This window comes from Dermacentor albipictus, chromosome 7, assembly GCF_038994185.2.
Source record: "Dermacentor albipictus isolate Rhodes 1998 colony chromosome 7, USDA_Dalb.pri_finalv2, whole genome shotgun sequence".
NCBI classification, from domain to species: Eukaryota; Metazoa; Arthropoda; class Arachnida; order Ixodida; family Ixodidae; genus Dermacentor; species Dermacentor albipictus.
The window spans coordinates 130,418,211-130,436,097 of NC_091827.1; the positions used below are offsets into that span (position 1 = coordinate 130,418,211).

The window sequence follows — 17,887 nt, forward strand, 5'->3', positions numbered from 1 at the left end:
CTTCATACAGTCTTAACCTATGATAGAAAAAGAAACAAAATAAATAAATAAAACTTGTACAATAATTGTCAAGTAGACATAATTATATGCGCCCTTGGGTGCCTAAAAGTACATCAATCATTCACCCACAAAAAAACAAAACCAATGACAAGAAAATTATTGCAAGGTAACATAACAGTAAGACATACTGTAAACAAAAAGGACTGCTTTATTTCGACAGAATTTTTCTAGGCTTGTAGCGGATTATGTAAACATGTTGAATAGCTCCCTGCCTGAAAGGACATGCAAGTGATCTTCTGTAAGCTTGAACATATTGAGTACGTGTGGAATGGAGAATTTTAGCATTTGGAGACCGTAGTTCGTTCGTGTTTGGGGAATGTGCCAGTGTTCAGAATTCCTGATGGGACGCAATGAAATATTCGGCTGTAAATGCACTAAAGCTCTTAAGGTTAGGCTATTTCTGCTAATTTCAGACCTCAACGACAACAATTGATGTTCATAGGCAACACTGAATTTGAATACCTTAAACTTCATAAATAAATTAGATGTATGATCTCTATAGCCTAAATCTGCAACAGCCCGTAAAGCACACTTCAGAAGTGTATATAACTTTTTCTTTGATGTTTGAGTTCCAGATGCCCATACCAACTGGCAGTAGCGTAGGTGGGAACTAAAAAGCGCATTAAAAATATGAGGTTTCTGGGCAACCGTCAGAAACGACTGACACCTCCTTAGCATACGTAGACTTTTCTTAGCTTAATACATAATTCATCAATGTGAGAATTCCACAGCATATGTTGATGAAAGTTAATACCTAATGTTTTGACAGTCTCTGAAAGTTAAATTTCAAAATTATTTAGTAGTAGTTTATGCGAGTACTTGCAAGCCGTTCCTTTCGTGCGGAAAAGAACGGCCTTGGTTTTAGAGCTGTTGATTTGTAACTAATTATGACAAGACCATTCGGATAACTTGTGTAAAGTTTCATAAGCTGCTTGAATCAACTCATCTAGGTTTGCTCCTGTAAAAAATAAGCTTGTGTCATCTGCATAGATAATGTATGTTATCGATCAATCTATGTTTACAATATCATTAATATAAAGGTTAAATATAAGAGGGCCTAATATACTTCCCTGCAGTACACCACGTTTGATTTTTCGGGGCATAGATATTTCCCTATTTATTGACACACACTGGTACCGATCGCTAAGATAGCTCCTTATTAAGTCAAGTGTAATGCCTCTGATGCCATAATAGGGCAATTTTTCTAATATTGTTTGGTGATAAATCCTATCAAACGCTTTTGTAAAATCTATGAATACGCATAGTGTGAGCTTTCTTGCTTCAATGTTGCCTAGTATGACCTCTTTCTGATGTAGAAGTGCTTTCTCTGTCGATACACCTGACCTGAAACCATATTGTGCTGCTGTAATCGCAGAATGCATGTCCAAAAATTTTGAAAGTCTAGTGAAAATAATTTTTTCCAGAGCCTTTGAAAATATTGGCAATATCAATATTGGTCTGTAATTACTCATTTCGTTTTCGTCGCCACTTTTGTAAAGTAGCGCGACCTTGGTCTTTTTCATACGCTGAGGGAACAGACCTGTGCTTAAAACAAGATTATATATATGGGTCAAACAAGGTACTAATAAATCGATGTCAAAAATAACCGGTTCCATTTTTATGCCATCAATGTCATTGCTTTTACTTTCTTTAAGTTTAATAAAAACATTACTTACCTCAGATTGTTCTGTGGGGCAAATAAATATCGAGGGTGTTATTGGCGTGGGTAAATAACGTAGCGCATTCCCATGGTGAGTACTGTCCGATAAAACTAAAGTGGTCATTAAATTTATTGGCCAATGCTTTTCCCTTAAATACATGTTTGTCAATTTTAATTTCGTTGATGCGGGGCGCTTGTTTACGTGAAAATATTGTGTTTAAGGTTTCCCACATTTGTTTGGTGTCTATGATGCCATCGAAGATAGTAAAGTAATAATTACGTTTGGCTTGCCTTAATATTTTGGCAAGATTGTTTCTGTAAGTCTTAAACATTTTTAGTGCATCAAAATCTCGATTTTTCGAGAACACCTGGTACAGCCTGTTTCTTGTACGTATCATTTTTAAGTGACTTACTGTTATCCAAGGTTTACGTGCACATTTTGGCTTCATTATTTCTTTGTAAGGGAAACATCATCTTAGAGAAAGGAAAAAATTTGAATGAAACGCTCATATGTGGTATCAGCCGAAGAGCACGCAAGAACCTCATTTTAACAAGTCGTGACGAGTTCATCTCGGAACTGAGACAGTGAAACTGTGCTGATGTCCTAATATATTCTTTTCGCAGTGATGTCTTTTGCCGTATGAGATGTGTCAGTGACTAAATAAATGGGCAAATGGTCGCTAAGGGTCACATTAATGGTACCATAAAATAGGTCATCAAGTGATAGGTTGGTAATGAAAAGGTCTATAAGTGTTGCGCTGTTTGCAGTAATACGTGTAGGGGCGGTTACTATATTAGACAAAAAAATGAGAATCGAGGATTGCCGATAACTCACTTTGCTTGGTAGATTTAACCAACATATCGATGTTTAAGTCACATCATAAAATTAAAGTATATTGATTTGCATTAACATACGAAAAAATAGCATCTAGACACTTGAAAAACTCGCTCAAATTACCACCAGGTGGTCTATACACCACAGCAAACAGAAATTTGTCGCATTTTAAACAAATAATTTCAATATCAGCTGTGGACCATGAAAGATCATCTAGAAAGTCGCAGCTAATACACAAGTTTACAAACATGCAAACACCGCCACCCCTTCTCGATTTCCTATTCAAATAAACAGCCCTGCATCCGTCTAAATGTATAGTGTCATGATCATTGTACCATGTCTCAGTTAGCATTATAGTTAGCATTATAACTGAGAAAGAAAACCCAAATTCGTGTAAAAACATACAAAAGTCGTCATATTTTCAACGTGCTGACTGCATATTCAGATGCAGAAAAGTTAAAGGTGATTTACATCTTTCCACAATATTGGACATCAGAGTGGTCGGATTGATACAGGATACGCTCATTGATGATTTGTATGGTTCAGCATATAAGTACATACAGTTTGATTTACATGCAATATTATGTAAACATGACACTGCTATAAAGACCTGTATTTATACATAGCATACTGCGAAGTTGGGAACAGACAAACGAAGGATATGGCTTTAACAACAAGTTTCATCAGCAGTGACAGAAAATGAAACCATGATTTATCCTGACACATGTCACGATACAAGTAGACATACAAAGCATCCAGACAAAAGAAAACGGGCCAATTAAAGAATAGTACTTCGAAAGTTAGAACATAGAAGATAAAGAAATAAAAAGTAGACAGCAACTTCTGTCGGTCGTGTACAAGTGGTTCATACGAAATTGCTCCAGAAGTGCTGGCTTCTAAGTGCCCGGTGATGACTGTAAATTCTGATGAGTGCGATGAAGCCATTGCCGGTGTTGCCTTACTTTGGAGCGAGCTGTCAGAATTTGCGGAAGCCCTTGACAAGTCAACGTTTGCGAGTGCAGATGGTGGTGTCGTGACCATGGGAGAGCCCGAGAACAAAGACTACATTGCTGGCATTGTACCGAGCACAAATAAAAGTGGGCGCAATGAGGAAAGCAACGATAGTCCTTTGCCCACATCTTCAGAGGTGACTGGTGCACTCGCACTAGTCCAGTGCTTCTGCGTGAATGTGGAAGGTTGCGGCCTTAGCTGCTCCAACTCTTCAGACGATGTGGAGAAGTGCATGCATCCCAAGCAGTGAAATTGCCCAAGCAGAAGAAAATACAGGACTATTTCATGGGAAACTAAGCTATTTTCTTCAATAAAGTGATACTATAAATGGTATGTGCTTTTATGACATCTTTAGCAGACTTATATCAAATTATGCCCTATATTGAACCGATAGGCATTTTCTTGCAAGTTCGATATAGGCAGGTTCGACTGTATTAAAATATGACTGAAAAATTAAGTATGTTATCAACATAAAAAAATTCTGACAGAACACATCTCACGATGACCGTTGATGGTAATGCAAATAGCAATCGAGCAATGTAGCCACAAACAATATTACTGAAGTCATGTTTATGCAACACATGTAGTGGTAATTCTGAAACATTTTATTACATTCGCGATATGTCATATACTCCAAAATTGTCACACTTTGCTATGGGACTCACTTGCCAATGTTGTCCATGAGCATGGAGGCATGAGAACAATTGGATAACACTGACTAGGTGATTATGGAATGATGAAGAAGGAATGGTATCGAGGAACTGCAAAGGTGTATAATGACGAATGCTTGATGACAGTGACAAGTTGATTCTTAAATTATGACGATGGCATAACGACAACACAATAACGACGACATGAGGCTCTATCAAGATGATGGCCTCACAACAACAGTATGAAGAAACGGACGAAGAAACGGGAATGACAATGATGGCATGACGACGGTATAACAATGGATGGATGATAGCATCTGTGTGATGGCACAATAACGACGATGGCTTCACAACGGTGGCATAATCATGATTCAGTGACGACTGCATGCTTATGACAGAATGAAAAACAAGGAATGACATCAACGGATCAACAAAAATGGTATAATGACAACAGCATGACGACAGTGGGTTGATGCTACTGAAGTAATGATGGCTGTGAGACAGCCTGACGATGATGACAATATGACAACGTTATGACGACGACTTGACGAGAGTCAGATGTCAAAGTTGCAATGATGACCATCCTATCTTTGCTGCAATGACACTGGTGGATGTCCGGGGTACAACAACCTGATGCTCCGGATCCCTCCTGGGAGCCGTTCATCCAGCCCAGACACTCTGTGGCCATTGCAACGCCTGTGCATTGTTTCAATCGTTGATAGCAAGGCCTTGCTCCAGAGCTAACCCCCCTGCAGGCACATTCGTCCAGACGCTACCCATCGCCACCCATGGCTGACACCAGCCCACCACAGGATCCCGAAAGAGTCCGTTCAACCCACCACATACAACCCTTCCTCAGCCACGGATTTCGGCAGTCTATCGAGCTGGAGTGACTTCCGCCAACAGTTCAATACCTTTGCGAGTGTCAACCAACAGGACCGTGCCCAGCAGCTAACTGAGTTACGGGTTAAGAAAGCCATCGAAACCGTCGCAATGTTCGCCGAGAACATGGCCCGTCTGGGTCATAGAGCCGACCCAAACATGACAGATAAGAAGTTGCACTACCTTATGTGCGGCGCAAAAGCGCAGTTGTCCGCCGGACTGGTGCGCAATCCACCAAGTACCATGGTTGATTTTCTCAAGGAAGCTACAGTTATTGAGCAAGCACTTCATCAACGATGCAGGCAGCATGATTGGTTGTCCAGCAGCAACAAGGCCAACGCCGGCACCATAACTGCTGACACTCAGGGCTCTCTGCGTGATCTGATCAGGGAGATTGTTCGCAAAGAAGTTTATAAGCTCACGATTCCCACAGTGGAACCACCAGTACTGTCTGTTGCCAAATCAGGCAAGTGTTCTCGTCTCCAAGCCTTAGTCCTGAGCTGCATTCCATTAACTATGCCACCGCGGTCCTACGTTCACCACCTGTTATGTCGCTGCCGCCATAGCACCAGCCATCGACTGCCGCACCTTAGTCATCCCAGGAAGAGCCTCTCAGATATCCACATTTTCAGAAAATGAACGTATGGCAAACTGCAGACCGGCACCCACTCTGTTTCAACTGCGGTAGTGTTGGGCACATTTCTCGCTATTGATGGCATCAAGTTGTACCGTTTCACCCTCTCCACCCACCCTTTGACGGTTGACATGCCAACGACAACTCACTATGCCGCCAAGCTCCTTTTCAAGGGCCTCCAGCCACCCAATCTCATTTTGAAGATCGCCGAGCCAATGAAGAGGAATTGCTGCCATATCTCCAGGCCGACATGGGCCATCGGTCACGATCTCCGTCTCCTACACATTCATCTGCACCAATACGCCACACTTTCACTGACCTCAGGGACAGGAGGTCACCTAGCTCACACCGGGAGAACTACAGGCAGCAACCTCTGGGGGTAAGGTTGCAAGGCATCACGACGATGCAAAGCCCCCGCTACTTTCACTGAAGGATGCTAGGAAGCCGACGAGCTGTAACAGCAACAAAGTTGTAAGCGTAGTTTTTGTTGACGGGCAGCAAGTGAAAGCGTTGGACGGCACTGGTGCCGACTTCTGCATAATAAGTCAAGACCTTGCAGTTCATCTCAAGAAAGTAAAGACCCCATGGGCAAGGCCCCATATAAGGACCGCAGGAGGCCAGTTACTGATGCCTGCCGGACGATATATGACGAGAGTCAACATAGGAGGTGCATCTTTCGTCACCACTTTTATCATTCTCACTGCGTGCTGTAAAGACTTGATTGTCGGAATGGACTTTCTGAAGGAGTATGGTGCGATCATCAACATTACAGACCGTTTGGTAACATTTTATCATAACTCTGATCCAATTGATTGCTTAGAACCACCACGCAACTCATTATGCCTCAGTGATGATGACGTTGTCATTCTGCCTCGGTCCTGCACCATTGTTTCTGAGGCATGCAACGCGCCGTTCAACGGGGAAGGAGTTGTAGACCAAATAAACCCTCTGTTATTTACTCAAGGTATTTCAGTCGCACGAGGTATTGTCAATGTTTTAATGGGCACACAGATTTATTGCTGACCAATTTCAGCATGGAGCACCGACACCTTCCATGGGGTATGGCTGTGGCATATTTCGACGGTGTTGCAGATGTTCAGGGCTGCTTTTCAATGCCTGAAGAAGCATCTGCACAAGATCTGGCTCCTGCTCTTGACGTCAGCACTACCTTGCCGCAAGAAGAACGACAAAAACTGCTCGCATTACTAGCCGAGTTCCAGGACTGCGTTGCATCAACATCAGGAGTCAGCCACACGCCCTTAACCAAGCTCCTAATTATCACTGAAGACACGGCCAGACCAATTCACCAGAACCTTTATCGTGTGGCTTTAAAGAACATGAAGCGATACAGGAGCAAGTAACTAGAATGCTCGAAGATGACGTAATTCCACTGTCAAAGAGCCTGTAGCTTTAGTCAAGAAGAATGGTAGCCTGCATTTTTGTGTCGACTACCGCAAGCTAAATCAGATTACAAAGTTGTCTACCCACTCCCACGTACAGACGACTTCCTCGACCAGCTTTGACACTTTCGTTACTTTTCCTTAATGGACTTGAAAAGCACATATTGACAAATCGAGGTGGACCCGAGAGATCGCGAGAAAACCACTTTTGTGATGCCATACGGACTGTACAAATTTAATGTTTTGCCCTTCAGTTAGTGCTCTGCACCCGCAAGTTTAGAAAGGCTCATGGATACTGTGCTATTGGAGCTGAAGTGTAAAACCTGCTTGATCTATTTCAACGATGCCATTGTGTTTTCTGCAACATTTGAAGAGCACCTGCAACAACTGAACGTGGTTCTGCAAGTCATCCAGTCAGTGGGCCTCACACTGAAGCCAGAGAAATGCCACTTTTGCTTTGAGGAACTGCAGTTTCTTGGTCATGTCGTCAGTCAGGCTGGTGTTTGTCCCGAACCTGAGATAACTGCTGCCATCGCACAGTTCCCTATAACTTCCAACAAGAAAGCTGTCAGGCACTTTATGGGCCTCTGCTTGTATTATCGTCGGTTTATCGCAGATTTTGCACACATTGCATCGCCATTAAATCACCTCACAAGAGACAACGTGGCACTTGCGTTGATTTGTGCGGGGCGACGCACAGAAAAGTGCATTTAATGAGCTGAGGCAATGGCTACAGACGCTTCAAGTACTTGCCCACTTTGACGAAGCAGCCCCTACGACACTTCACACTGATGCCAGCAACGTTGGTGTTGGTCTGAGAGCAGAGCCGGTGCAGTTGCAGGACGACGCTGAAAGGGTGATTGCGTATGCCAGCGGAACGCTCGCGCACAGAAGCCAATCATTCGACAACTGAGAAGGAATGTCTTGCCATGGTACGGGCGGTTATGAAATTTTGCCCACATCTGTATGGCCACCCTTTCAAAGTAATCGGTGATCATCATTCATTATGCTACCTGACAAACCTGAAAGATCCTTCCGGCCGACCAGTGCGACGGAACCCCAGGCTGCAAAAGTTCGACATGACAGTCATCTTCAAGTCGGGGAAAAAACTTACCGATGCTGATTGCCTGTCGGCTCTATCGGTAGAGTCAACTGCTTCATCCCATGAAGATGAAACGCCATTCCTCGGTGTTCTTGATACGGCCGCCGCTACACACCTACAACGTGATGCCCCTGAGTTGTTCGCCCTTATCAATATTTCAGACGGACGAACTCCCAAGGCTCCTAGAATTCTTTAGGAGGATTGTCATTGTTTAGTTTACGCAACAATGTTCTCTACAAAAGGAACTTTTCACCCATTGGATGCAACTATTTGCTGGTTCTTCCTACACCACTTTGCACTGAAGTACTCCAAGTATGTCACAACGAGGTAACTTCAGGTCACATAGGCTACACGCGGACATTGAACAGAATAGGACAAAGGTGCTACTGGCCAAGGCTTGCCATGGCCGTGAAACATCAAGTACGGACTTGCCTCGACTGCCAGATCCGCAAGTCGCCTCCAACAAAACTAGCCAGCATGCTACAACCTGTTCAAGTCCCATGCACACCATTTCACCAGATTAGAATGGACCTTTTGAGCCCACTTACTGCGTCTAGTGCAGGAAACCGCTGGATTATTGTTGCAACTGATTATCTGACTCACTATGCCGAAACAAAGGCTCTCCTGCAAGGCACAGCAGCAGAGGTGGCACGATTTTTCATCGAGAATGTTGTGTTGAGATTACAGTGCACCAACCACTGTAATCACAGACAGAGGAACTGCATTCACGGCAGTGCTTTAAATAATGTCCTGATGCTCAGTGGAACAACTCACCACAGGACAACAGCCTACCATCCACAAACCAACAGAATCGCAGAGCGCCTAACCAACTCTTGAAGAAACGCTTTCCATGTATATGAATGACGAACACAAAAATTGGGACGAGATCTTGCTTTTGCGTACACTGCTGCTAAGCAAGAAACAACATGGACGACTCCGTTCAGCCTTGTTCATGGAGAAGTATGGACAATGTTGTATGCAATGCTCTCACATGAATGCGATGGTGCTGACACAGATGCAGATGCCTTTACACAACGTGCCGAAGAAGCTAGACAGCTCGCACGCATACAATTTGTAAACAGCAGGACTACGACGCAGGTCACTACAATGCTCGCCATAGACCAGTAACCTACGAAACCGGCAAAAGAGTGCGGGTTCGAACGCCCATACGAAGATGGGGACTGCGAGAAGCTATTAAGGTGATACAGTGCAGTCCACTTATAACGTATCGAGAAAAACGAAAAATATTGTTACGGTGAAGGGAAGGAAGAAGTTGGATTGGACGAGAGGAAGACGAAGTCTGGCAGTTGCCTGAACACCGTTAACCTCACTTGTAAATATACGTTATTTTACACTCGTGGGCCTGCTTTCTTCCTGCAACATTTTGGTGGAAGGTGCGGGGTACAATCACGGAACTTCGCAGCGGACGTCATCTGCCTCCCGCCACAATGGCAAATCAACCGACACAAGCGACAATGCCTCAGCAGCCCGTGCCAACGGTCATCCTCACTCACCCGCGGGACCCAAGGACATTTTGTGGCACGGACAACGTCGACGTCGAGGACTGGCTTACGATGTACGAGCGAGTGTGCGACAACAACAGGTGGGATCCAACAATGATGCTTGCAAACGTGATATTTTATCTGAGAGGAACTGCGAAGCAATGGTACGACACACACGAAGCTGACCTAACAAGCTGGGATGTCTGCAAAGAAAAAAATGCGAGACCTGTTTGGCAGACCTGTCGGTCGTCAGCTGGCAGCAAAAAAGAACTTGCGTGCCGTGCTCAGACGTCCACAGAATCCTATGACATGTACATACAGGATGTGCTGGCCCTCTGTCGCAAGGCTGATGACAACATGACCGAGGCAGACAAGATTGGTCACATACTGAAAGGTATTGCAGACGATGCCTTCAATCTCCTAATGTGTAAGGATTGTGCCACTCTGGATGCAATTGTAAAGGAGTGCCGGCACTTCGAACAAGCTAAGGGCTGCCGCGTCGCTCAAACTTTCGACCGGCTGCCCAATACCGCCGCGACATCTTCTTGCGAAGACCCGCCGCGGTTCGTTCAGCCCGCAGGACCGGAAGATATCACGCGCATCGTTCGCCGTGAGCTTGAGGCCATGGCTCCGGCTCCAGTTCGTCCTGACTGTCGGGAAAGCGTGCCCGCTATCTCCCTTATACAAGCGGTCGTTCGGGAGGAAATAGCAAGTTTGAGCATTCCATCTCTCTGCTCGGTCCGCCATACAAACACCTACCAGATTCCTGCGGCCGCTCGCTCCCAGACGCAAAGCTTTCCACTACGCCATCGCAACCCAGCTGACTGGCGCACAGCGGATGATAAACCCATCTGTTTTAGTTGTTCCGGTATTGGACACATCACCCGTCATTGCCACAACCACTGGTCGTCGCCTCCTCGATGGTCGTCTCCGAGTCACTACCGCCAAGTACCAGACAACCGTACTTTCTCGCCCTATACGCCGACTAGGAACATCAACGCCGACAGTGTTCCACCAAGATCCAGTCGCTCCCCGTCTCCGCAAGGTCATAGGTCCCGTTCGCCTCTCGTTCACCGCTCTTCGTCCCCTTCTGCAACCGGTCGCTTCACTTCGGGAAACTAGGCGGTGCAGCTCCCGGAGGTGAAGCTGCAACTCCGACCCGGCCCACAAATCCTCTGTTGACCCTGCCTACATGTGGGAACCTACCGGACATTGAAGTTGATGGCGTTCCTGTTAGATCTCTCGTCGATACAGGAGCGCAGCTTTCAGTTATGAGCGCTGCTCTCCGCCGAAGGCTCAAGAAAGTTCTGACACCCGCCGTACTGGGCACTGCGCGAGTCGCCGATGGGAGTACTTCACCTGTCCTTGGAATGTGCACAGCACGTGTGACCATTGGGGGCTATTATACCGTTGTTCTATTTACCGTCCTTAAACACTGTCCGCACGACCCAATTCTCGGCCTCGACTTCCTTTCCAAACACTCTGCCCAAATTGACTGCTCCGCAGGTGTTGTACAGTTGGATCTGCCGCTTCCTGCCGACGCAACAACTTGCGCTTCACACGGCCTATGTTAAGCTGAGTTTGCAAGGCTGTCTCCACAAGCGGCTACAAATGTCCTCCTGACGCCCTGTCCTCCCGTACCTGATGGCGAGTACGTCGTGTCGCCGCTTACTGACGTGGTTTTCTCACGCAATATTGCCCTGCCGAGCACCTTAGTCCGGATCCGCGAAAACTGCACTCGTATGCCCATCCCCAATTTTGGATTTTCGTCGCATGTGCTGCCACACGGTATCGCCATAGCGCATATCACTCCTTTGGAAGAATTTGAGGTTTCTTCTTTGACCTCTGAATCCTTCCTCAGTACCAACAGACCTTTGTCACCCACTCCTCCGTCCTCGACGCCTACAGACGATGTTTCTAAGATGATCGCCCCAGACCTTCCTTCCGAGCAAACAGCAGCTCTTATTCACCTCCTGTCATCTTATCGGGACATCTTTGATTTGGACGACCGCGTCCACTTGGCCAGACATCTGCTGTCACGCATCGCATCAGCACCGGTGATCCCCATTCATAGGCGGCCATATCGTGTCTCCGCAACAGAAAGGGCCATCATACAAAAAGAGGTAGACAGGATGCTGGACAAGGACATCATTGAACCTTCAAGTAGCGGGCATCACCAGTTGTCTTAGTAAAGAAGAAAGACAACTCGTGGCACTTCTGCGTTGACTACCGTCACCTAAACAGAATAACAAAGAAGGATGTTTATCCCCTGCCTCGCATTGATGACGCTCTTGACTGCCTTCACGGATCCCAATATTTTTCATCAATTGACCTCCGCTCCGGCTATTGGCAGATTAGCGTCGATGAGATGGACCGCGAGAAAACCGCCTTTGTCACACCGAATGGTCTGTACCAATTTAAAGTCATGCCCTTTGGATTATGCAATGCGCCAGCTACATTCGAGCGCATGATGGACTCTCTCTTGCGCGGCTTGAAGTGGTCTACATGCCTCTGTTACCTCGACGATGTGATTGTGTTTTCGCCAAACTTTGAGAGCCATCTGCGGCGTCCCACAACCATACTCTACGTGTTTCGCAGGGCTGGCCTTCAGCTAAACTCCTCCAAGTGCCATTTCAGTCGCCATGAAATTAACATGCTCGGCCATCTCGTAAACGCCGCTGGAATCCAACCTGATCCACATAAAGTTCACGCCATGCGAAATTTTACTGTACCATGTTCACCAAACGATGTCCGTAGTTTTCTGGGCTTATGCTCTCATTTCTGGCGTTTTGTGAAAAATTTTGCCGACATAGCTCACCCTTTCACTGACCTTCTTAAGAAAGACGTCTCTTTCTCTTGGGGACCACTGCAGGAGAAAGCGTTCTCCACCCTGACTGAGCGGCTTACAACTTCCACAATTCTGTCACACTTTGACTCTTCTGCGCCCACTGAAGTATGAACTGACGCGAGTGGTCATGGCATCGGCGCTGTCCTCGCTCAGCGTCAACAGGGCCAAGACCGTGTCATCGCTTAAGCTAGCCGCCTTCTTTCCACGCCCGAGCGAAATTACTCCATTACTGAGAGAGAATGTCTCGCGCTCGTATGGGCAGTCACAAAATTTCGGCCGTGCCTTTTCGGTCGGAGCTTATGCGTCGTAACTGATCATCATGCCCTCTGCTGGCACTCCTCTTTGAAGGACCCAACTGGACGACTTGCACGTTGGGCCTTGAGTCTACAAGAATATACATATTCTATTATGTATTAGTCAGGGCGCCTGCATAAAGACGCTGACAGCCTGTCCCGCAATCCAGTGGATGAACTGGACGATACCGATGCAGACTCGGACATCAGTGTTCTATCCCTCTCCGGCTTCCTTCATATTGGCGACGAGCAGCGCAAAGATCCTGTTCTTCGAACGCTTATGGAACGCCTAAGCTCCTCGCCCAATGACCCGTCACTCCGGATGTTCACCTTGCGCGATGGAACTTTATACCGTCGTAGCGTTCGTCCTGACGGCCCGGAGCTCCTCCTAGTTGTTCCCAAGCACCTTCGACTAGTCGTGCTCCAGCAATTTCACGACGCTCCTACTGCTGGACATCTGGGCATCACTGGAACATACGACCGTCTGCGGCGACGCTTCTTCTGGCCCGGCATTTACCGCTCTGTGCGCCGTTATGTCGCTTCTTGCGACCTGTGTCAGCGCCGGAAGACGCCTGCTATGCTTCCCGCTGGTTTGCTGCAACCAATTGACATCCCTACAGGGCCTTCTTCCGTGTGGGCCTAGATCTCCTTGGCCCCTTTCCAATTTCCATCAAAGGAAACAAATGGATTGCTGTGGCAACCGATTATGCCACGAGATATGCCATCGCACGAGCGCTACCAACCAGCTGTGCTACAGATGTCGCCGACTTCTTACTATACGACGTCATCCTGAACCACGGCGCCCCTCACCAGTTGCTGACGGATCGCGGCCGCTACTTTCTATCGAAGGTCGTCGATGATCTGCTCCGCTCCTGTTCTACAGAACACCAGATTGCTACCGCGTACCACCCTCAAACGAACGGCCTCACCGAGCGACTCAACCACACGCTAACTGAAATGCTGGCCATGTACGTTTCCAACGATCACCGCGACTGGGACGTCGCTTTACCATACATCACTTTAGCATACAACTCGTCCCGTCACGATACTGCCGGATTTTCACCATTTTACCTGTTGTATGGCCGCGACCCCACCTTGCCCTTTGACACATTGCTACCTTCTGCAGTACAATCACCCAGCACTGGTTACGCTCGCGACGCTATTGACTTAGCCGCCCAGGCCCGAGATGTCGCCCGTCATCGCCTCACAGTCTCGCAAGCTTCTCAAAAGCGACGCTACGACCTTCGGCACCGAAACTCCCATTTTTCACCTGGTTCCCTTGTCCTTCTTTGGACGCCTTCACGTCACGTCGGCCTGTCGGAAAAACTACTTTCCCGTTATTCTGGACCGTACCAGATCTTACGCCAACTGTCTGACGTGACATACGAGATCGCCCCAGTCGGTCAGCCTTCAGTGCCTTCCAACGTCACCAGCGATGTTGTTCACGTCGCCAGGCTGACGCCCTATGTCCCCCCATTAAGTGAGGCTCTATAACTTGCACCGGGACGGAGCTACTCCACCGGGAGAGTGATGTTACGGTGAAGGGAAGGAAGAAGTTGGATAGGACGAGAGGAAGACGAAGTCTGGCAGTTGCTTGAACGCCATTAACCTCAGTTGTAAATATACATTATTTTACACTCGTGGGCCTTCTTTCTTCCTGCAACAATATGATCACTATATCTGGACTGCCCATTAAAAGAAAAAACACTGAACGTACTTTTGCAGCTACGAACTCAAATTCGCCACTTGCTCTAAAGAATAGATGATGTAGAAAGTAGGCTGTGAAAAACAAACTTTATTTCTAGTGCCAATAATCGTGCCAAGCGTTAGGGGCACCGAAATAGTCAGAAATCTGCACTTGCTTTTGCGGCGGCTTCAGCTTCACAACCGCGGTGTGCATGGATTCCCGTTGCTGCGCGAACACTGGCGGCCATCCTTTAGCATGCATAAAATCATTTAAGGAGTCGATCGACGACAGTACACTTTGCATGGACATCGAGGTCAGGGTCAAGGAGCCACTGTCAATCTCATTGTCCCTGTCACTGCTGCCGTCGCCACCGTCGCACAACTTTGCCGTCTGTCGAGACAGCACACCTTCGGCAATCACCTCATCAGTGACCTCATTGCAGAACGAGGCAGCACTGTCTGCAGTCAAAAACTCCTCCATCAACGCACCACCTTCGAGTTCGGGTTCACCAGTTCACCACTTTCACTTTCACCACTTCGAGTTCACCAGACCACATCGAATCGCCCCACAGCTAATTAAGGAGCGCAGAAGCATGGATAGCGCAATCCTGAGGCACACACGTGCAAACAAGTTGGCGGCCCCCACTTCGTGTGCCGCAGGTGGAGCTGTTCACTGCTTGACTGTTCCCGAAAGTGAAGCGAGAGCCTGGCACTGTTCCAGGGAGAAAGCCCTCGGACAATTGGGGCCCAAGGAGCGACCCTCTCCGCCTTGGTCACGGCGCTTGCCAGTCAGGATGGCAAGACCGCAGAGAGGAGTAAGCAATCGGACAATGGGTCACCAAGTAGCAACTCTCTTCGCCGGGTGTGACACCATCGCACGGACGCCTACCATTGGCCAAAAATGACGTGTCTTCGAGACACCGAAGGGCTTAAAAGACACAGACCAGGAGCAGCAATAGAGGATTCCTAGAGCATTCCTTCTCCGATCTCTTTCGAACTTCTTGCGATGGGCCGCAGCGTCCGAGTTGCTGCCAGCCTGTAATGACTCTAAGACTGTTAATTGACTCTCACTGTAAATAATATAAATAAACCTCCAAAGTTTTTCATCCCGACGTCCTCCTCAACTCTTACAACATGCAAACATATTTCTAGATCTGCTGTGTTCGTTGAAGAAGATAAGTGTGGCACTGCATTGGACACCCAGTTTTAATGGGACTGTCAAAATAATGTTTTCCTTGCCTGAATCAAGTTTGGATATTTACAGGCTGTTCCAAAATGGGGCGTTTATGTTGAATGACAGCTAGGAATTTGTTCACCATAACTGATTAGCACCCGTGCGTTCTCTCAGGAATCAGTGCACCTCGGCACAACAGCCATGACTCTTCAGCAGCATAATCATTCAGAATAAGAGTCCTCACTTGCATCGGCCCCTCACCTTCGAGGCTTCAGACGTGCTGTTGTTCCTTAAATTCAAACGCAAATGGCTATTCAATCATTTTTAATAGTGAATTCTGAAGTCAAATATGATCTGGATAACAAATACCATTCGATTAGACTATATGTTTCTACTTCATTTCGCCTGCTGGCACGTTGTAGGAGATCGTCAAACAAGCCAAGGAGATTACTTTGGTGAAGACTTCCTGGTCTCCCCGATTTAGTCTGAGTACATAGGCAATATCTTGTACCTAACACTGTTTTTCATATTAACGCCCAATAATTGCCTCGATCCCTTTTCTTGGAAAATCTATTGGGTCACCCAGGGCAAGTGCAGCTTTTAAAAGAAACACGCTTATTCCGGACGGGAGTTCTCACTTTTTCATGAGTGTATTTAGAATATTTTATAATTTTTCTCTTGCATATATGTCGTGGAGATATGTGTCTATGTACCCTTAGATTTACCTAGAAGTACATTGGTCATTTGCATCTCTTCGCGCCGCGCAGTTAATGAACCTATTTTATTTCGCTATAATATTGTTTTATTTGATCATTGTCCCTGATCAATATTCCACCAACAAGAAACGCACGTCAAATGACACGATATCAATAACGTTTTTTACGTAGCTTCATGTTGCAGATAGGCGGCCTCTGTGGCAAAAATTACGTGTTACATTTAGAAAACAATGTTAAAAACAGCAGTTCACCTGGCTAAAGCTACAATTGGTACAGGCCGACAAGAGTCGTTATGTAAGTAAAACCATAAAAATTTTACTGCACAGACGTTTTGCAAGAAAAACTGGGCGTCCGCCAGCGTCCGCGCAACGAACGCGTGCTCGCTAGCAGACGACGCACTAGACAACGACAGCAAAATTGAAGACGTCGTGTTGTATAACACATGCCAGATTTATACGTGGCAAAAATGTGTCAATCAAAATTTGCAGTGGAAATAAAGCACTATTATAAGAGCGTGCGCGCGCAACCGGTCTCGGGGGCCCACAGCGAAATTACTTTGAATATGGCGCGAAGTGCGTCTCCACCCCTATTCAGTTCGCTCGCAGCGCCATCGCAAAATTTTTCCACACGCGGCGTCACAGAGAGAGAGCGCCGTCAACCCAAACAGGGTTACGTCAGAACTTTAGGAGATATCTGCGGTATTTCTCCAACATTGCGCGACTGGCAATACAGCGTCAGACCACTCTATTACAGCAAATTCTAAACTTTACGACCGGTGCACAATTCACATGACAAGTAATGCAGAGCCAGACATGAGAGCGCTTCACTTATGCAACACAAAGTAAACTCACTGTGTCGAATCCAGGGGACATGTGATCCGATCGTGGCCCTGCTCGCCCTGCAAGCAGAGAGGGAAAGGACCCATGCATATGGCGCTCTCCACAGTCATCGCAACAAGAAGTGCTCACGTTTTCCGCCGGTGACAGCACTACGTGCTCACCGCAGTAGTGCGATCCGGACAGCGGCCGCAACCGGCAACGCCGACCTTTCCTTGCAACAATAAAAATGCATTTATTGTCACCCATCCTCGTTGAAGCAAGACCGCACTCTGGAGAGGCACGTCACAGACCACCTGAACGTGGAGGCACGCTGAACCAACGTAACGTTGCGCTGAACGACGGCAGGTAGAGGTACGCTGCCATCGATAACGGTGGATAAACAAGCTCATGGTTGCCAGGTGGACCCCCCAAAATGGCCAAACAATCTCAAAGTTTCTCACCTAGAGGCAATTTGCTAGAAGGCCATCTGGAGGATCCGTTCCTGCGACCCGGTCGACGGAGTGGAAAGCGGGGCTAAGCGGTGTCAAATCGTTAGGTCAAATCTAGGTGGCTTTGGCATATAGTTACTAGGGTAGTGTGGCTAGAAGGGGAGGTG

The 17,887-nt window shown here is 46.9% G+C and overlaps 1 protein-coding gene across 4 annotated transcripts in view; it reads right to left on the reverse strand.

Annotated features, from left to right (window-relative positions):
- Positions 1–17,681, reverse strand: part of LOC135895964 (tRNA:m(4)X modification enzyme TRM13 homolog) — a 409,379-nt gene extending 391,698 nt beyond the window's left edge. For 2 of the 4 annotated variants that reach the window (XM_065424240.1, XM_065424241.1), the window contains exons 1-2: positions 17,422–17,681; positions 17,305–17,351 (exon numbers count right to left, since the gene is read on the reverse strand). In XM_065424240.1, the coding sequence (XP_065280312.1) occupies positions 17,305–17,351; positions 17,422–17,538 (164 nt within the window). In that variant the 5' untranslated portion in view covers positions 17,539–17,681. The remainder of the gene's footprint in view (positions 1–17,304; positions 17,352–17,421) is intronic. The other 2 variants (XM_065424239.1, XM_065424238.1) reach the window with 1 other exon arrangement.
- Between the last annotated feature and the right edge of the window lie 206 nt (positions 17,682–17,887).